The 21,417-nt window shown below is 40.0% G+C and overlaps 2 protein-coding genes across 5 annotated transcripts in view; one reads left to right on the top strand and one right to left on the bottom strand.

Moving 5' to 3' along the window:
* LOC103381923 (probable histone deacetylase 1-B) overlaps positions 1-21,417 on the top strand; it is a 388,477-nt gene that overhangs the window by 336,986 nt on the left and 30,074 nt on the right. The gene's annotated exons all lie outside the window — the stretch shown is intronic.
* On the bottom strand, positions 13,869-21,103 carry chst3b (carbohydrate (chondroitin 6) sulfotransferase 3b). The gene is made up of 3 exons (XM_008314537.3): positions 20,621-21,103; positions 16,429-16,643; positions 13,869-16,276 (listed from the first exon to the last, which is right to left on the bottom strand). The coding sequence occupies exons 2-3, from the start codon at positions 16,506-16,508 to the stop codon at positions 15,043-15,045; spliced, it is 1,314 nt and encodes a 437-aa protein (XP_008312759.1). The 5' UTR covers positions 16,509-16,643; positions 20,621-21,103; the 3' UTR covers positions 13,869-15,042.

Consider the following 21,417-nt stretch of genomic DNA (forward strand, 5'->3'; position numbering starts at 1 on the left):
TGTTGTTGTTGTTGTTGTTGCTGCTGCTGTTGTTGCTGTTGTTGTTGTTGTTTCACCGTTTCCATTCAACTCTGTCCATTTATTATCATGTTTATCATTCACTACTAACCCAAAAGAGTCATTTTTGTCCATATAATTAAAATAACACATTGATATTCTATATATTTTTCTATTAAATTTTATTACATAGAGAAATATAACTAGAAATCTAGTTATATGTATATATTAATGGAAAGGAAATTCTATTTACATGTTTGACCTCATTTGGCAGATTTTTATTCTAACACATTATTAATTAGGAGCCAAACCTTTGGCACAGTGGGAGTCCTTGACATTGACACTAAGTGGATGAGGTTTAGTAACAGTGAGACAAGCATGTCAATATTTCATGTTAATGTATTTCACGTTACAACTAAAAAGGCATAATTTTGTTTAAAAATAACAATAACAAAATATTACTTTAAAAATGTTCTTTTTACACAAACGTGCAGCATTTGGTCTGTTTTTTCACACACTGGACATTTGATAATGTCTGAAGGTCATACTTATTTAGATGATGTTAAACAAATAAATGTAAATATACGTATATATATATATATACAGTACATATGTGTATATATGCACACATGTATATAATTGCTTTTATATATATACATATATTTATATTTATATATATTGATTGTTGCCTTGGTAAAACACTAAGTGCCGTACCTGATGACCAGACACTTGGTCTGGGAAAATTTTAGGGAGGAACGGCTCGGCCCGACCCGGCTCTGCCATCATTAAAACCTGCTGACAGCACCGAGAGAACAAGTTCCCACTTTGATCCGATGACAGATGTGAGTTCAAGCTAACGTCATCCCCCCTGGTTCTGCCTCTGCCCCCTCTCCTTTATTAAATCAGACACATTCAGGCAACTTCTAAAACTCATACTCAAAGGTATTAAATCATTTGAGGAGTAAAATCTGTCTTAGAACAATGATCGGTTCCTTTGAATCCCTCTGTTTTTGCACATTGAAGAAAGGCTAATTCAAATGAAGACGTTGACATATTTGCTCCATCAGGTATTATTAACAGTTCCTGGCCACACACAGGTAACAACACACATGATGAAAGATAAAAATAAAAGACGTAAACTGGGTCCTAGCATTGGAATTTCAAAACTAGTAAGAATTAATTACTTCCAGTCTTAGTGCAGCATCCAAACAGTTTTAATTATCAACAATAACAAGCCATTCTACATCAGATCACATATGTGTGTAAGTTAGAGCTGGCTGATGATTGATCTGAAAAAGACAGCAGGGGAAACAGGAACAGAAGTTCCCCTGACGTCTTTTATTATTTGTTTGTAGAAGCAAAACTTTCTTCTGGGAAGATTTATCAGCAGAGTAAATCGGGTGCTGATGTGTCCCAGCAGTTAGTGACAGAGGTGTAAGTCAGTTGTAAGCAGCCGCACTGCCGGAGAAACCCAGGTCGTCTGCTGCCCCCCAGGGGTTTGTAGAGCTCCCTGCAGTCAGATCCCAGCCCCTATCCGCGACGTGATGCTGTTTTATGTACAAGATCCTGCTGAGTAAACAGATCTGGGGTCAGCAGTGTGACCAATATCATGCATCATTCACGTCACAGTATCAGTAGAGGTTTTACATCTATTTTTATATCTGTGAATGTACGATTTCAAACCTGTGTCAAGTGGAAGAATTTCCTTTTCCAGGAGAGACTGATATATTTATATATGTCTAGTGATTAGATGATCATTAGGGCAAACTAATGAGCTAACTTGAAGCCATCGTGCACAGCAATATATGCATATATATGTCGAAATATGTCCAATGAAGCTGCATTTTACTGCTACAAAAAAAGAAGAGCATTAGGACGCACAAATGCTCAGAACATCTGTTTCCTTTGTGTTACAGAGGATATCGCTTTGTAGCATGCAGTATGTGCCATCAGTGACTGGTGGAATAATATTTGTGTTCCCCCCTCAAACAGACACACTGTCAGAGAAGCACTTGTCTACATTTTGTAGTTGCTGGAGGAAAATAATTGCCTTATCTGCAACTGTCAAAATGATGAATGCCCCGAAGAGCACCGAGAATTGACTGATGGAATTGGGGGGGGAATCTAATCCCTGATCTGAACACTTTGTATAATACATTAACCCCTCTGGTACAATAGGCTGCACAGAAACAGATTTGTATAGACTTGTAGAAATAAATTCAACAGAGGCGGAAGGATCGATAAACATCAGAGTTATGGCCCCCTCCCGTCTGTTGGGGAGTCACACAGAGACGCTTTGATAACGTTAGAATATATGCAGGAGTGGAGTCGGAGGAAATATGAAATGAATATGATGGAATGCAAACACACTCCTGCATTATTTTACATTTACTGGGCCTATAATTGATATGAATAAAAAGGCACTCATTGATGGCATAAAACACAAACGTGACAAAATAAAAATGAACCAATAAGCTAAACATTAGCATGCTATAATAATACGATGATTACATCTACTAAGACAGATGACTGATCTGTTTCACTGTACTGGGCAACTGTGGTTCACTGTATGATCTTTATACACGTGAATGTGGATAAATGTGAGCAACATTTAACAAAAAATACTGCATTTTACAAGAAAAACTTAATAATGAAAAAAAACAGTGAATTAAATAAAAATCAAACATGGGAGCGTGTATATGTGTGAATGTAATAATAATTTGTGGGTTAAAGGTCAAGTTTCCTCCTTTCACAGGGACTGTGGTTTTCTAGTAGGATAATCCCAAAGTTATTCTGCACAAACTATAAAGGCACGTCTTTGTCGTGCATGTGTATAAATATGAGCGATATCTACTGTATACTAAATAAGACATTTGTTGATTATGGTTTAAATTGATATCTTAACAATATATCTAAAAGACAGATGCTAAATATTTTTGTAAAATTTAGCAGATGTTTTTATTTGAAAATATAACAATTAATAAAAATAATAATAAAAATGTCCCGAAGGGAACTCTCGAGGGATTAATAATTATTTTTTTATTTCTTTGTTTGTTTATTTATTTATTGGTTGTTTGTTGTTATCTTTCTTTATGTAGACCAGCCTGTCTATCTCTAACTATCTCTAAGTCACAGCAACTACTTGTGAAAACATCACCTGTTCAATCCTGCGTCTTTCTCTCTGTGTTTCCCTATGAGTGCATGGATTATTACAGTTTCCTGTCATGGTCCTACCGTAAAACATGTAGATGAGTTCAATGTGACACTCTAAATTGACCATACAGTAGGCATGGAGTGACTGAGAAACTTTTGTTTTCATATTCGGCTTTGTGATTGACAGCTTCAATTAAAACGTGATCAGTGAAGCTTGTCTGAACTAAAAATAAACATTTCTTCATGTTCTGATTCTGAACGTATCAATTAAACACAAAACATATTTCTGTGTGCAAATAAATGTCACTTGGGTTTTTCTTGCTCTCATTTTTGTTCTGACACACCTGAAATGGAGCTTGCACTCTTCTTTGTCACACTTGGTTGGAACACATTATCCCCAATATTAGCAGGGACCGTCCTTGTTACAGGTTAATGACCTCACACTTTCCACACCATTTCACTCAGCGGACCACAGGCAGGAAAGGCCAAACGCTTCCCTCCCACTTTACTAACTTATGAATTAACCAAGAGGTGGCGGGATTAAAGATTCAACGTGTTTGCGCTCGGACCAATAGACATTCTCCTCCTTGAGCTGGAGAGGCATATCTTCAACCATCAGCTGAAACTCTCTTGATATTCATTTCAAAAGGCATTAATATTTAAAAAGAGCTGGACAAAGAATTCAGGATTTTTTAGAGAGTGTAGAGAGGGACAGTTTTATTGGACATTCTGGACACCCAAATATAATAAAATAAAAACGCACTCATTTATGTCTAAAATTATTATTTGTTTGTTTCTTTTGGAATCAAGTTGCGGACCAGATAACATGGTTGTTTTGGACCACTTGCGGACCAGATAACATGGTTGTTTTGTCGTACTTAGCCTGCGAGCCACCAGTTGATCCTCACTGGTGTAATAATCAGCACCACAAACTACATCTCTACATTGATATATAGTAAACATATTTGAAAGTTAAATGTTAATGACAATAAAATTGAACAGATACCATTTTGTTATGCTGCACAAGCATTTGGTTTCCAGTAGAAATTTAAAACCAATATTTTTTTTATTTTTTATTTTTTGCAACACCTTTAATTAACCTTTAATTTAAGCAAACCTTGTTGAAATTTTAATTAAGCTTTAATTTAAGCAAACCTTGTTGAAATTGGCGTTTGCGAACCATCCAAGCATCGACAGAGGCCTTGACATGTCAGAACTCTTCAGGCGTCTCCGCCCTGTAACGAGTGCTGACAGGTCACATGGCAAAAACTGTGATGTCTGAATAATTTGAACAAATGCTAAATCATTGCAAAGCAGCCAGAGAGATCAGTGACGTGAGAGTGAAGTGTTTGTGTTTCCCCAAGGCTCGGTGGCATCTGTTCTACATGTGTGCAGCAACACCACGCATGCTTCACTTTATTAATCCCAATTAATTGTGCTTGTATTAGTGTAAATATTTGACTTTGAAGCGCTAAAGCGTTAATTAGGGGTCCCCTCACTGCTGGGGAATCCATGTCAGAATTATACGAATACAGAGGGGTTATGAGTAAAACAAAAAAAAGATTTGAGAAAATGACAATTAAAATATAGTAGATTTATATTTTTGGATAGGCAGCACTAAAGTCTACAATCAGTGGCCTTAAACATTGACGCAGTTTTCAATATTTATTTGTCAAAGATGATGTTATAATGAGCACAAATGAAACAGGACACACTGGTGTCTGATTCAGTCCTACAGTAAAATATGTTTGGCTAATAATGGTTTGTTGGTTCCGCCTAAGGCCACTAGGGAGCGCCAATGTAGGAAACATTGAAGGTTGTGAGAGAACATTGAATTAAAAAACAATCGTCTTTCACACACAGGAGATGTGTGAATATGGTGCTAGTGAGTTACAGGCTCATAATTGAACAACAACAACAAATAGACACATTCCATATGTTCTAAAGCGTGTCTATATACAAGGAAAAAATGAATGAATGTTTTAGACTGGACTTAACTGTCAAATCAGATCTGTTATGAAATCATTCTTTGCATCATGGAGAGAAGTATCTGACAATGACAATCACCGACAGCTCACGACATGTTCCCAGCAAGAACGGGCAAAAAAAAAAAAGACTTAATACAACACTGTAATCAAACAGATAAAACTAGACAAACGTGTGACCAAGTGGTCAATCTGGTTCCAGGGTTTGTGAATCATCTTGGAGTCGTTGTTTATCATTTTTAGAAATGTCATCATAATTTAATTTAAATTTAAATTTTTTACGTTTAATTTTATTTAATTTTATTTTGGGTCTATGTGTACTTTTCCTCAGTGGTCAGTCTTAGTCAATTAAGCGGCTGAATTGTTTTTTTTGTTTGTTTTTTTTTTTAAACCTGGCAGATGAATCATGGTCATGAGACTGGGGCAGGATGTGATGTTGCTGGGGGTCTGTTGCTTCCACTGGCCATTAGCAGGGGATTAGTTCTGGTGGGGCACACGGGCCTTTGAAGAGGTCATTCCTCGCACTTCCTATAGAGAAAATCAGGATGTAATCACAGAAGACACCATGCAGATTGTCCAGACCAGGAAAGCCAGGACTTCTCTCATCAGCCAAAATCAGGGGTTGTTTTTGCCGTAGATGCCATAACAATGTAAACAAATGATAACATTGAGTGTTGCGTGAGAATGAGGTGAGGGAGGCAGAGCCATCACACGCTAACAACTTTAGGCAATGGAGGAAAATAATGTATTTTCCTTTATTTTTAATTTGTTTACGCATAATACTTTTAACCGATGCAGTATAAGTACAGTACAGTACAGGCCTCTACAGGAACGTCTGTGGTAGCAGTAGTTAGTTAGTGTCAGTAGTTAAATGAAACCTTCATATCTGATGTTGCAGATGAGGTGAAAATCATTGCACTTCGTTTTGCTTTGGTCTGGTGGTCTGCCTGAAAAACTGTTAGCATGTCGTCTACACCAAGCCCACAGTGTTGTATATAGCCCAGGGAGTTTATACCAGAGTTGCCCCTGTACTTTAGCTTGAAAATCACTGACTCTGTAAAACCAGATACCATTCGCTTTACTTGTAAAGCTAAATTGAAGGCTGGTTATTTCACTTGTATTTAAAGTGAGCGGGTAAACTGGAGAGTTTCCGAGCTCTGACGTTTGGCTGTGGGGCTTGTGGTGGGTGTTTTCGCTCCTCTCTTTTTCTTCTGACTCTCAAGTCAAAACACAAACATATGAATTATCTCTTTTATGAGGTGCGACTCTGGCTTAACAGACTTCATTTCACTTCACCACAGGGAGGAGTCTGGGAGGACGCATGTATTACATACTCTACATTTTTGTACTTCTGATGCAAATTTTTGATTTCAGCAAAGGTGTTGTAGTTAGATTGTCTGTGCAAGGGCCCACAATTCTTCCAGAAAATAATTTCCCATCGCTGCTTTAAATGATAGTGATGATGATGACGATATTGATGAGTCACTTCTTGAAACTGACAGTATTTGCTTAATATCATATACTAAAGGACTATTTTTTCATATAAAAAATGTGTTATCGTGCAAATCAATCTAATCACAGTGTTTATATACAGTGCACACTATTTTTCCTTTAAAAAATAAAAGCATAAATCAGAGTTTATTTCCCTGGATAAACATATGGATGAGCTTAAAGCAGCAATGAGTTTATGTCGGTTTCTGACCCCTGTGTTTACTCCACTCCATCCACCCATTATCTGTACCACTGCACTCATCCTCTGACAGTCGTGCAGCCAAACTGACTCTAGGCGGGAGGCCACAGGCTACACCCAGGAAAGGTGTTTATTTACTCATAAATCATTCATCCCTTTTAACCACATCAGTCTTTTTTATATATGTTTATTTTTGCAGGAGCCCAGCTGTAGGGGGGCGGCAGCCCTGCTCACAGGGCACTCTGTCTGCAGCCGTGAGATGATCAGACTCCGCTCTGTGCGTCGGTCGGTTAGAAGTTTGAAAAGCAGCATCTGTTAAAGTGATAACGCAAAGACAAGACGCGATATCCGTTAGTAACTGTTCAATAAATTAAATTTACAGGTTAATCGTCATTAGCCTGAAAAAATGTTTGTTTATTTTTCCCTTTGACAAATTAAAACTATTTTAACTAGAGAGTTAATTTAATAATCATCCTGTCCTCGCACCAATCTCCTTCCCAAACATCTGCAGGCAGCTGTAACCAGACTCAGCGTTTAGCACAAGGGGTTAGGTGTTCCAGTATCTTAAAGGCACTGCTACTGCCCTCGGAAAAGTAAAGAGAGGTGTGTCCTCCCCCCTCTGAGGGGCCCCCTTCCTGCACAAACTAACAAAGTACCAACATGGTTGGGAGTGGGTAAATAGGATCTGAAGGGGGGAGGGGACACTGAAGTCTTTTTCTGTCTGAGATAAGGAGCGAGGGGACGGCTGTAGCTGAGATGTTGAAAAGGATGATGACCCCAATAAAATCCACATCTGAATGGCTGAAGCTAACAGCATATACTTTTAGGCGTATACTTTAAGTGTGTCTACAATTAAAGTATATGCTTGTCAGCAGAGAATACTGCGCGTTTCTAATGAGACTATAGTAAAGTGATGGAACAGTGCAAACACACTGTCAGTTATGAGAAAGGTTTCATCAGCTGGTGCTTATCTGTCATCATGCATTATTGAAGGCCCTGGCCCCACCACCTGTTCTGCACATTCTAGTGCCACGGTGATGTTTGCGGAGCGGCAGGGGGCGCTGCTATAAGGCCAGCAGCGCCTCACGTTGTTTGCATCAGTCGTCCGGTACGCCGTCAGAACACTGACATCCTTATTTCAGGGTAAATTATTCGACTGAAAATAAAAGGAAGTCAGAGTAGAGGAAAATGTTGCAGTGCCCTGAATAGAATTCCTGAAACAGGCAAATGTGACTGCTGTCTCTGTCTGCTTCAGTTGAAATGGCTTTTCACACTCAAGTTTGAACTATTTTAACTCCTACTTGCAATGCAGTGATATTAAATTGGATTTTAATGCAGAGTTTTTGTTGGGATCCAAAGGGAGGTGAACTGGCAAATCGAGAATCTTTATCAGTCACATGACACTGACGACGGACATTGATAGTGAACTGGTGGAAAATCGCTAACGTAAAGTTTGGTTTTGAAGTTAAAAAGCACACAAAGTGTTTTTCTCTGAATGATGTGGCTGTTTCTTCCTCTTTAGCTACTGTATAAAAACCATCTTGTGATAAGAAGCCAAAGAAGAGACATAGAGTCTAACTGTCAACATCTTACTGGCCTTGGTCTGTTCAGCTGCTGGATTCCAGTCTGAGGGGAATTTCACCAGTAGTGTATCTGGAGACCACAGCTGTGTGTGCTACAAATAGAGCAGCTTTGTGTCTGAGGAAAAGGTACAAGAAGCTGCCCCTCCTAGCTGCCTCAAATCAGAGGGCACCAGTGACCACTGCAGAAGGTGCTGCCTTGTTTCCTGTTGACTGCTCTCACAGCTTTTTATTGTGCGCGAATTAAAGGAGAAGAAAAACAATTTAGGGCGTTTCATTGTCTGTCATTTGTATGCTAAAGTGTTCGGCGAATTAATTACAAGCCCAGGTTCGGATCAGTGTCACGGTTATTTATTTATTCCTGTAATCAGTTGTAAATATAGAGCATTTGGAGTTTAGTACCATTACATTTGCCCAAAGATGTTTCTGTTTTCTTCTTTTCCTTCTTCTTTGCTTGCTTTGGTGTGGCATCAATGACAGGGACATGTGCTCGTAGCTAAGCAATGGATTTGTGGTCAACTGCAGGCGCATCTTTGAAACAGTTCGAATCACTGACCTGTGATAAAAAAAATTAAGGTCTAAAAATTGTACTAAAATGTCACCTCATATTCTCTGTGACAACAGCATCAACTTAAAGTAAACTGTCTCCATTCCTTGGTCAGCGGTGCATGTCAGACCACGGGCAACACAAACTACTCTTTGTTTTTGTAGCTTTCAGAGGAAACAAACGTCAGAGTGAGCAGAAAGGTGAGAATTAAAGGCCGCAGTGTTGATTCTCCTTCCTTAAACCGTCTCTCTAGAAACGGACGTCAGCTGCGCAATGCCGGCGGTCGTTCTGGTCTGATGTGCAGATCTTACTCGGCACAATTTCATCACATCCTTTTATCTTTGGCGACCAAAGAAGTTCCTCCTGGCGTCGGTTAAATCAAAAGGAAAAAAAAAGGCCTGTCATTAGATTGTAAGGCTGGAGATTAATCTGTAATCGGTAAATGCATCAGTGCCACATCTCATGGGAAATGAGCAGAATCTCCATTGACACTTGATGTTCCTCATTAGTCAGCCGACTCCTTCTGCTCCCCTCAGCTATAAACCATAATGTCTGTTTTATTGTGCCTTGTAGTGGCAGTGGAAGGCCACTTACTTTGAATTTGGAGCACAGCCATCAGAGTGGGACAAATGGAGTAACCCATTCAGCAGCTCTAAATTTTTTTAAAGACCTCTCCGCTCCAGCCTGGTGCTTGACACAAAAGGAGGTATTGATGTAAGGGAAGACTGAGGCCTTGTATTAGTATGCCCACCAGATCGGGCTGAGGAAAAGCTTCTTTCACAAGCCTCCATTCAGCATGCAGAGAGTGCCACATGGTATGCTCCAAACTTACAGTAGAGCCTTTAACGTGGGGTTTGCTGTCCTGCTGCTGAGATACAGTATGATCATGAGATTGAGTTTTAAAAACCTTTTCAGTGTACACATGCCCTTACACAGTGTTTCTGTCTGCACTGACTGCAATTTTCAGAGGCAGGGTCATCCACGAATAGGCCCGGAGCAACAAAGAACAATTATGAAAACATTCATCTGGGACTTTTTTAGGGATCGCAGACACATTTCTGTGGTTTTACGTTCCCTCACGGAGGAAGGCGTGCCTCGTTTAAAACGTGTATCAATCTAAGGTATGAGACAGGGAGTAAAGATGTGAATGACACCTACAGTCTTCACCGTCCTGCTCAGTGGCACATTGTCTTTTTGTTCTTTGTGCACCACCTGCTGACCTGACCCCGGGTATTTACTTTACTCGCTCAGTCACGAAGCAGCTGGTTGTGTGGCGGCGGCGTTGAGTGTCACCAAACTAAAACCATAAACTGCTGGAGTAAGTTCCCACTAGAATGGAGCGGTACATTTACTGAGTGAGCAATGCGCTAGGGTTTTGATTGTGGGTCAACTTAGAGGTGTTGGCTGCGTATGTGCGTAAACACTGAGGTCATAATGATATTGGAAGTTGGAATTCCAGTGAAAACAAAGATAAACCAAGAGGGAAAGTCAGCTTTTACTCTATATGGGCAGAAAGTCTGCTTGGCTCATCAAATCTTCTCAGAGTTCCTGTGGCAAAAAAAAAAAACAACAACAGACAATTACAAAGTAGCCTTGACCTCTTCATTATGTCTGGGTCCAGGGTGTGACATCTGAAGTGAATTATTGATAGATGTGTCAGATAAACTGCTCATAAATCGTTTTTGCCAATGCCCAGAATAAGCTCTTAACGAGTCATCCTGGATCTTTGGTTGCTGGACATTTTTACACTGCATTTCTTTGGTTATGGATGTATTGTTGTCTGTCTAAGGCTTCTGGTGAGTTGACTGTAACCACACCTCTTATTTGCAAACATGATTCAAAAAAACAACGTTGGCATTCAAGAACGCAAACTCGACAACTTCACTTCTGAAATCCCTTTATTCTTTCAACAGAGCTCGCTGATGTGATACTACAGCAGTGGGGGGAAAAATCCACAGAGGAAGCCACTTGACTGAAGTGCATATAGTTGTCTTGTTTTCACCCTACAAAAACCAACGAAAACACAGAGAGATACTTAATTCAGCTGATAACCACATCTAGTCTTTATGGTCAGATTAAGGTTGTTATTTTTATTACACGACAAATATAATTATCTTTTTTGTACATTTCAGCGGCCGCAGTGGTCAGACGGAGAGCTTAAGCCTCCATTCACATCACATTCAGCAGGCTGTGTTCACATGTTTTGGAAGATCTAAATCCGGAGAAAATGGGCATCCGTTTCCGCTCTTTCCAAGGCTTTTATGGCTCGGTCAACCACAATGGAGAACCCTAAGAAAGAGCACCATTGTCCGCGAGTGGAGTCACACAGCAAACGTTAACTACTACTAACTAAATTATACAAATTAATATCCCCGGGGTGTAATTGTCCAGCTATGACTTTTATAGTCTTGTTTGGTGCAGTGATTAAACAGTTATTGACTTCCTGCCTCAAGATGAAAAACAGGGTAGACTGTTAAACGGTGAAATAATGTTGGAGGATTTACTGTACATGCAAACGCTCTAGCCGTCGTGTTTGTTTGTGTTGGGAATCACTGCTGTTGCTTTGAAAAACTGCCCAGGACAGTAACATTCAGCCACATCTGAGTGTTTGATGTCTGTCTGCGGTCGCATGTGGTGAAAAAATATCTTTGGAACCCTCGTAAATCTCCAGGTCACTATTTCCTGTTTAAGAATGAATCAGAAAGATCTGGCTTTAATAACAAGACGGTGACTGGACATTTGATCATCAAAAAGACAGAGTCTGGAGACTGCCCACTTCTCATTTGAAACAGGGACTTCTGTGCAAAGTTGGCAGCGGTGGTGGAGGTGTGTTTGGAAACGGTAATATTTTTCATTACAATTTTATTTTGTTCCCCTTCTCGGTACACACTCATCCATCTGACTTTATGGGATTCTTCAGTGTGAGATCATTTGATGTGAATGTAGATTTATGTCTCCTCCTGAGTCTCCATTATTGCCTAATGTACAGCTGCACAGGTTTCACTCCGTGCCCAAGGCAGCACATCTGAATCACCTCAGTGGTTTATCAGGTATCTGATATCATGACATCATCCCAGCCTCTTAGACCTGTATCTGTCTTATATTTCATCAAGAGTTTAGTGGATGTGAAAGGACAACGTATAACAAAGCACTAGGGTGGGGTTACCCAAATGCCCTCATCTCATTGGGGGCGGATGGCGGGGGCTGAGAAGGCTTTAATTCAGTGGAAAGCGGTTATTCTATATTTTCCTTAACCATACAGTGACTCCACCCTCCTCACGTCCCACATAAAGCCACTCTAATATAAGACTTTATAAACTCTGAGTCTCCCTTTATTAGGGTTAAGGCTGAGACTCAGCAGAACTGTTTTAGTCTTCAGTTTTCTTAATCCTAAATTTGCCATAAATGATCTGTCGATTCAAGAAAATCTACTCTCTGAGAGATGCTCTACCTCGGCAGTGTGAGATCAGTGAAGTGTTAATAAATACTGGCTTAATATTAGGGAGAAAGAGGGAGGTAGAGAGAGGTAGGGACAGACAGAGAGAGAGAGAATGTGTATTTCTGTATGTGGGTGGGGTCAGGTGGACCAAAATGACTTGGACCACATTATATGTAAAGCTGGGGGTAATTACTAGGTTCGCAGACTTAAATAGCCAGGCCCACAGTAGTAAATAGACTGGATGTCAAGACAGCTGCCTCCACACTGTCCTTCCTTTTGACTGCAGGCAGAGACAAACCAGCCAGTGTGTACAAACCCTAAATGTTTGGTTTAGATATGACCAGAAATGTATGAGGTGTTGCAATTAACTAAACCCCACAGACGCTTGTAAATCAGTGTGGCTGTTTGTTTGAATTTCTTTTACAGTTGCCCTTTGGCAAAAAAAAAAAAAAGAAAATTTTAAAACGTAAAATAATCAACTATCCCCCTCGCTCACCCTCTGCTTTTTAAAAGTGTTTACACAAGTGTAAAGCGAGAGGGTTTTTTTTTTATTAGCATAGCTTAATTTAGGAAGCTCACATTATTTTACTTTTTATCTTCTAAAATATACCTATTTGGTTGTGGTTTGGTTAACACTGGTTGTTTTTTTTATTTTTATGTCAAGTTGCCATCATAAGAGAAGAACAGACAGTACACAAGAACAACTTTATAAAGTAAAAATGAAACATATAGTCTATCACACTCCATGAAGTCACTCTGTCTGACAGAGATGACTCTTTCAAACCATACCAAGGTATTAAGTAAATATGCAAAGGAAAACTTGAGAAATGATTACTCACAGTGTGTCATTTGGTTGGATGACACAAAATTGGAGATTTCCAGAAAACAGGAAACTAAATTATACCCAAACCCAGTCATCACACAGTTGGGGATATGTGGAGTGATCTGGAGACCGTTAGAGTGCATGTAAAAGAAACGTTATTTTCCCAGATGTTTATAAATGTTACATGGAAAATGTAGTGTTACTTAGAGGAAGGTAAAACAGACGACAGTCTCTTAATTAGACCCTGGCCCCCTGTCAATGATTTATTCATTCATTCATTCATCCATTCACAATCACACAAAGAGACAAAGATTAACCTACGCTAACCCAGAAGGAAAACAAAAGGGACTGGCTGCTCTTAAAGGAACAGTGTACCATACTCCTTACCTCCTCTCAGGCTGTATTACCTCACATGAAGTACATCCAAATATGTGAAAATCCACCACAGTAAAAACTTAGATTAGAATGATGAGATTTAAATAATAGATAGAAATCCCACACAGTGAAAATAGCCTGATAGGGATCTTAATCCATGTTTGACAAGTGACACAACATCATTTACCAAGGTCTATTAAGGTCAGTGGGTTCTTCTATTCAGTTTTTACACACACACACAAAAACACAATAAAAAACTACAACATGTTCATGACATAATAACATTTGAAGCTTTTAATGATTTCAACGGCTGTCGTATGGATTGCAATGAAAAAGGCAGAGGCGATGTGGCTTTAAGATGTATCAGACAGGAACTCTTTCACTTCCTTGTTTTTCTTCATCTGCAGTGTATTTTTGACATTGATCTGTCACATTTGTTTCCTGTTTTTTTTTTTTTTTTGTCATTGCTTAGTGCATATCATCACACATCAAACTGATTTTGAGGAAGTTACACAAACTTGTTGTTACAACGAAAACTGCAAAGAGAAACAGATTAGAAGATCACCACACAGTCTGGTTCATCGTGGAGCATCGTGGCCCCCTTTCATCACCAGCCAAGAGCCTAGTGTCAACTGACACAGACCTGCTGACAAACCTCGCACAATCCTGCAAACCAGCTGCAGTTGGAATGCGTGCGTACAGTAGCAGTGTAAACATCTGTTCTACAGAACGGCTCCTTGCAATCCTGAGAACAACATCAAACAATTTTTGGCCAATTAGATACATGCATGAACAGCAAAGCACTAAACACACGTGGGGAACAGTAACAGTCCAGAGTGAAAAGAACCTGTGGAGCACATTCAAAATCAGTCCTTAAGACTTCCTATTAAAACACAGTACGTTAGCATGGCACGTATCATCTAAACTACAGGTTTACTGTAGAATTAACGAAGGAAATACTTCTGTTTCCTCCCTATTCCTTTTTTTTCATTATTAATATTTTTGCTATGCCTTTTTTAGTTGTTTCAAGTTCTTTGGTGTGAGCAGCTGGGATCACCATTTCAGCAGAAATCTGGATGCTGGAAGTGTCTGGAAGCTTATTTACTGCACGCAAGCCCACACTCTCCCCCTCAGGACTCTCCAAAGTTTACAAAGGAAGGAAATTTACACAAAGCAAACACAGTTTGCCGTGGATAGAGAAAGTCATTTGGAGTGCAAAAACAACGATACACTAACTTCTCATCATATCCGTGTGTCAAATTTCAACATTCTTGCTTTAGTTTATTTACTATGTCCCGACCGACTATACACCATCTTCATCAAACTATTTTAAATAGGTAAAAATAAACTTTAAATAACACACTATCAGACAAAATATATCTCTTTGTATTAAGATGAGAGACCCTGATATAAATATCAGTCTTTCCAGAGTTTTCAATAAGACTTTTGTGAGTTATTCTATTGAGGAGCTGAACACCTTATCTTCCAGTAAACTGACAGATTTGTTCGTCAACATTTCTTCACTGGTGACAAATTTGTATCCGAATAGCTTCAGCGTCGGTCCACAGACATTCTGTACCACCTGAGCTATTTTAAAAGGCAAACTGAACCTCCACTTCTCCACTTGTTCGGACGACTTCTTCTGTGTGGAGTAAACACCGCTGGCCTCTTTGGAGGCCTGCGTGTTCTTTAGAATCCATGACTTGACATTTCGAGTGAACGGGATTCCTGTGAACCTATACATTTCCGTGGCCTTCCTCATGGGAAACCGTGCGATGTCCTCGTAGCGCACTAGCATGTAACGTCCCTGCAGCCACGATGGCTGTTTCAGGCCAATCTCCGCAGACATCCTGATGTTGTCACAGTTCCCTTTCAGCTTCCTCACCTCATCATCATCAATGGGTACACTGCCACCCAGTGCCCAGTCTTTCCAGTTCTTGTATTTGGCAGCGAAGGCCACCATGCGTGAGGCCAGCACGGCTCGGGGATCTCGAACGAGGTGGATGAACTTCACATCAAGGCGTGGATCCTCAGCCAGAGGTCTGAGTGTCTCCAGCTGACGCACCCTCACTGACTTGATGGCCCTGTGCTCCTTCTGCAGGCAGGATTCAGACGCCATCGTCAAGTTAAGGGGGCCGCAGCGTCTTGTTTTGCAGTGATAGCGCTCAAAGACACCTTTGATAAAGGGGCTGCAAACAGACTCCTCACACAGAGAGCTGCTGGACTCCCTGCGAAAGAGCCCGGTGGTAATATGGTCCACCGGGAGCGGATCAATGAAGCTTTCCAGCAGGGAAAAGTCACACAGGAAGAGCTGCTGGAGCACATCGCGGTATGCTTTGGCTGAGGCGGTGGCGTTGGTCCCTCCGGTGTCCAGTGTCAGCATCTTCTCCACATGCCAAAGTGGCTCAAAAAGGTAGAACATGTTGTCTCCCTGCTGGTTGAAAAACTCACCCACAAATGACGAACCGGTCCTCGTAGTGGCCAACAGTAGGATGTGTTTCCTGCCACTCGTCGTCACATCCAGGTGCTCGCTGTAGTTTTCCAGACGCCGCTTCATCAAGGTAAAGGCCGAGTCCATTTTGCTGAGCACGGTAAAGGAACCATTGTGCTTTGGCAGCATGTGGGAGGAGCCACTCGGCTGTAGAGGGGTCTGAGGTGTCTGCTTCAAGGTCAGCTTGTCTGACACCCTGAGAATGTGAGAGGAACAAATGTTCAACAAAAGTTCAGACAGTTTTTTTGTTGTTGTTGTTACTTAAAGTGCATTTTGAAACATCGCTACAATATTTAGTGTGCACAAAAATCCTATGCACGCTCTGTTGATTCACTTAAATGGACTTACCTCGAGATAATGTTGTTTTCCTTTTCAATGATAACAAGTGCCACAAAGAAGACAATGGATATTGTGTATTTGATCCTCATTCTTGGATGTAGCCGTGTCTGGATATGCTTTTATAGACTGCTTCTTAATAGGTTCTGCCAATCTTGCAAGTCTCCAGTCGCGTCTTAAAGAGCCTTCCAGTTATTTGTATTCCTTGCTGTAGGCCGTGTTTCACCCTGTAAATGAATTGCACATCAAACTGTCAGTTACACATTTTGCACAGTTGAGCACGACTGAGAGAACCTACTTGGGTTTAGTTCTTTCCGTCTCAACACTTGCAAGGCATTTATTCCGACCACATGCTGAAAACAGGAAGTTTTAGGTCTATCATTGTAAATGTGAAAGTGCACTCTGATGCTGCAACGGTGTAGTGGTTTCACAGAGGCCCTATTCATTACTGTGTGGTCTCTCTCTCTGCTTTTGGCTATGTAAAGCGTCAGATTTAGACAGAGACAAAAAAATCATATCTTGAGAAGGTAAGAATAGAAAAGGTGGATTCTAATCCAGTCTTTCCAACAAGGAAGTCCTTGTTATCTTTAAGTGCACCAGAGCTTTTCAGGGATATGCGCACCCATCATGCCAGACTCTGACCTGGTGTGTGAGTCAGAATCTTTCAGATGCTACTGGAGAAAACTGCAAAAAAAGGGCAAAAATCTGGAAAAAAAAAACAAAACAAAAAACATTTCTACACATTTTTTCAACATATTGTTTTTAAGCTTATTTTATACACGAAGAAAAATAAAACATCTGTCTCCATTTGTTTTAACTGACATTTAACATACATTTCTCAATGACACTGATATAAAAACAGTGCAAAGTTTGACCTAAAAAGGGACTCAATCCCAAACAGGAAGTGGAACAATAAAGGAATGAAAACAATGGCTGGTTCGAAGAGACTTGGAAAAAAGGTAACAATGGAAAAATATTTCTACAGACTCTTTGCATGCCACATTGATCTGCCATTTAAATAATTAGACATGTGATATTTGTATTAGAACCACTGAAGTCAAGGGTTGACTGAAAAAATATATTAAGACAAGTGGAAAACTCCAAACTTCTCCTCTGGAGTGAGGTAGTATTCCAGAAGTGCAAGTGTCAGAGGTGTCTGGTCCACAGTCAGTGTCAGCAATACTCCCACGTCCCACTGATAGGTAGCAGTATGTATGGTCCAGACCAACAGCTGCACCTCTGTGTCAACACTAGAGAGATTCTTTCTTCAACAGAGGCCCTTACAGCTGGTACAGTAGACCATCTGGTGATGGCCTAATGACTCGCTGCTTCCCCATAATATGCCTTACTGACTGAGACTGATGCAAATGCAAAATGAAAAGAAAAAAGGTATAAACTGCTCACTGCTGAAACTGAAGGGTAGAACTGTAAATTGTAGAGCAGTCAGCCTGGAGGCTCTACAGTACATTTATAAGTCTGTAGAGGGCAGACTGTGGGTAGTTAAATGAAGTTAAGAGTAGCTTTAATTATGTCTATTATGGAACGTTTTGTACATTCCAATTCTTTGGGATTATTATTATTATTTCCCTTTGAAGATGATAGTGGATAATCCTTAGTTGACTTATTCCAGCAAATGTGTTTGTGACAGTGCAGAGTAAATGTGAAGATCTTCAGTAAACAGTACATGTGAGCAGACAGACAGTAAATCTACCACAGTTTCTCTGAATCAGATGAATAAATTTATGAGGAACGTTGGTTTATTGGGTTTGTCAGGAGCCATAAACAGAAGCCTGGGTGTGACACTTTATGCCACACTGTTAAACCGGTAGCAGGGCAGGCCTTAGGCCTGACCTGCTACTGATACTACTGCTATTAATCAGCACAGCCGTGGGCAGCAGACCAATCTTTTCATGCACGGCTGTGTCTGACATAAAACAAGCAGCAAAAGTGAAAAACCAGATACGTCTCTCAGTCGCCTTGCAACACATCTGGAAGTCCAGATCCTCACATCCTGTCACAACCCCTGTCCTGGAACACAGTTTGGAGCCCAGGCTCTGGAAGGCAAGTGACTACAGTCTAAACACAGGTATGGTTGGGTGCTGCCTGTGAAATCCTCTGGGGGGGAATCTGTGACTTTGGAGCTCCAATAGAGCACTGTTGACGTGGAACGGTGTGTAATGAAAAGGTGTACAGATTGTACACTGAGGAAGGTTTTCACCGGGAGGAAAAACCAACTGCATCTTGCACCGCCCTGCCGCATGCCACGACCACAAAGGTCCCCTTTACACTGGAGCCACTCTAAACCCTGGTGCACTTTAAGATTGCAGAACATAAACTTGCAGGTCATTCACACGTAACTTGGGTCAGTGACTAAGCCCCTGGATGTTACAAGTCATGTACACCAGGTCAGACACTGGGCTCTTTAAGAGGAAGGTACTAAGAGTCTCAAACCGTGGTTCAAGATCCACATTTTTGTAATACATTAGGTGGACTGTGAAACTATACAGTAGCATTTATTCATGGTTCTGTGTATCAGAATTATAATACAGACATATATGGCCATAAAGATGTACGTTATTTCTGATGGACATTACTATGTTTGAATGTTTTTGGAGAGCTTTGTGTTTTATGCATTAAAGTTTTGTGTAGATAAACTTCAATTGATGAATGTATGAATGGATAGATAGATAGAATTAAATGTAGACCAATTATCTCCGCTTATTGCATCTGCTGTGTAAAGTTAATATATATATATAAACAGTATATATAAATACCAAATATATGTATATACAAGATATGACATTTGTGAATATTCACAAACCACTGACGCATGAGACACATTTGATCAGCAGCTCCTAACAAAACCGCCACTTCACTATTTATCATCTTGTTACAAACACTTTTAATGGCTGCCTTTTAGTTAAAGTACATCTCATATGAAGGCAAATTAAACACCACACAGTTAATTCTGAACTATATTGTAATGGGAATGTACCTACTGCATATCACAGTGTCTCACATGAAGTCTTTTTTGTCTTTACTGCAGTTTTTATGATAATATATGATACTCAAAAATGACAGTGACATGTGACTGATTATAATTATGTCCAATTTGCAAATTAAAATCAATCTTTAAGAAAAATAGACAGTATGGTAATGGGAAAAAAAAATTGGTCCCGCCATTCCAGTGTATACAAATAATACAGGTGAATAAATTCAGATCATGGATGGATGGATGGATGGCTGTATCATGAATAAGCAAAATGGTGGCACACTGTATGTCTGTGTGTACATGTTTGACAGAGAGCGAGAGAGTGGGAGAGAGAGAGAGGAGGGAGGGAGAGGGAGGAAGAGAGGGAGAGGGAAGGAGGGAGGGAGAGAGAGTCCAAACTAAACTTAACTAACCTAAAAGCACTCTGGTTAACGTATCTATAAACTCTGGCTGAGTTCATCATCCAGAAAGCTTCCAATCATGGCATACTGTGGACTCATAATTAAACACTGTGTCCTGTGTTCTGTCTACTGTGATAAAGCAGTATCAATGCCTTTATAAGTAATTAAACACTGTGTCCTGTATTCTGTCTACTGCGATAAAGCAGTATCAATGCCTTTATAAGGACAAGTTATCTGTGTTGTAGCATATTCTGTATACCTTGGCCACTAACCAAATAAAATAAAAACTGTGTTTTGTGTCATTCCTCTCAGTGGTTTGGTTAGGTTTTGGTCTGCTCTGTGTCAGGTTTGTCAGACATTATCACAAAGTAATAGTGTCGCAATGGTTCCAAGAAAAGACCCACGAAGACAGTCGTAGTTATGTTTGGATGGGCTTAACGCCATTACATTTCTAAAAAGCAAACTTGAAATGAAAAAAGTTAGTCGGAATAATGGGCATCATATATGTTGGTTAACATAATGCATTAACATACAGAGTAAATTCAAACCAAGTGGAATTGCGATTGAATAGATGGTAAAGATGTCTGCAGTTAAAGGTCAAAAGGACAAATCGTCCAAACTGTAGTCATGCTTTCATGATCAGCAGTCCCTGAATACAAATGAACTGCCTCGAGTCGCCTATTTGTTTAAGATCAACATGTGGTAAATAAATATATTTTAAAGTTATAAAAGTTGAATGTTAAAAGACAGTTTTGGTTCGTAAGTAGATTATTCATAAAGTGCAGCTGAGATGAGTTGCTCATATACCCACCATCATGATGAGCTGCCGCGTCCCTCTTCCGTTCATCTGTGAAGCTGATCAGCCTCTCCTCCAGTAGCGGTTCTGCGGACAGACTTTGTCTCCATTTCTGCCCGGGACAACTTCACTTGTGAGCCAAAAAGTAATCCCAGACGGCAGCCGCGGCAGAAGTATGCTGAGTATATGAAACCTGTTGATCAGGTGGAATCATGTTGGAGGGGTCTTTCTCATGGGTCCGAGCGCCGGCTGAGCTGAGGCACAGTCAAAAGTGACGCGCTGAGACTCACGGGAGAAAAGTTTGGTCCAAAGGAGCGGAGCTTCAGGCAGGGGGTGTCCCGCTGCGTGACCCTTCACAACCAGGAGGAGAAAGAGTTTTTTTTGTTTGTTTGTTTTTTTTATAACTAAAAAAGAAAACATTATTTGGACCAACATTTAAAGTGAAAGGAGTAATAAAGTGGCTGTTTGATTCAAGAGTATCAAGTTATTTGGGCAAAGTGTATTGTATAGGCATCATTGTTATTGTATAAGAAGTGTGAGCCCTCCATCTAGTGGTAAAAAACAGTTTGTGCATACGTTTGTAATATAATATAATATAATATAATATAATATAATATAATAAAAATTAGAATCAGAGTTTATTTAATTTGAAGGAAAAATGACGTTATTACACCAAAAATCAACCTGACATGCATTTTAGTCTTCGAAATCAGTTTGTTATTTCTTAATCAAGCATTTTGGTTTTTAATTTGAAAATAAACACTCGAACTAACAATAAATGTGACTCCCATTACTCAAATTACTCGAATTTT

Source organism: Cynoglossus semilaevis, chromosome 8, assembly GCF_000523025.1.
Source record: "Cynoglossus semilaevis isolate Cse_v1.0 chromosome 8, Cse_v1.0, whole genome shotgun sequence".
NCBI classification, from domain to species: domain Eukaryota; kingdom Metazoa; phylum Chordata; class Actinopteri; order Pleuronectiformes; family Cynoglossidae; genus Cynoglossus; species Cynoglossus semilaevis.

Coding starts and splice junctions, on each gene's coding strand:
- chst3b (XM_008314537.3), bottom strand. CDS start 16,508: ATGAGGATCAAATACACAATATCCATTGTCTTCTTTGTGGCACTTGTT. Junction 16,277..16,428: donor GAAAACAACATTATCTCGAG/GTAAGTCCATTT, acceptor TCACATTCTCAG/GGTGTCAGACAAGCTGACCT.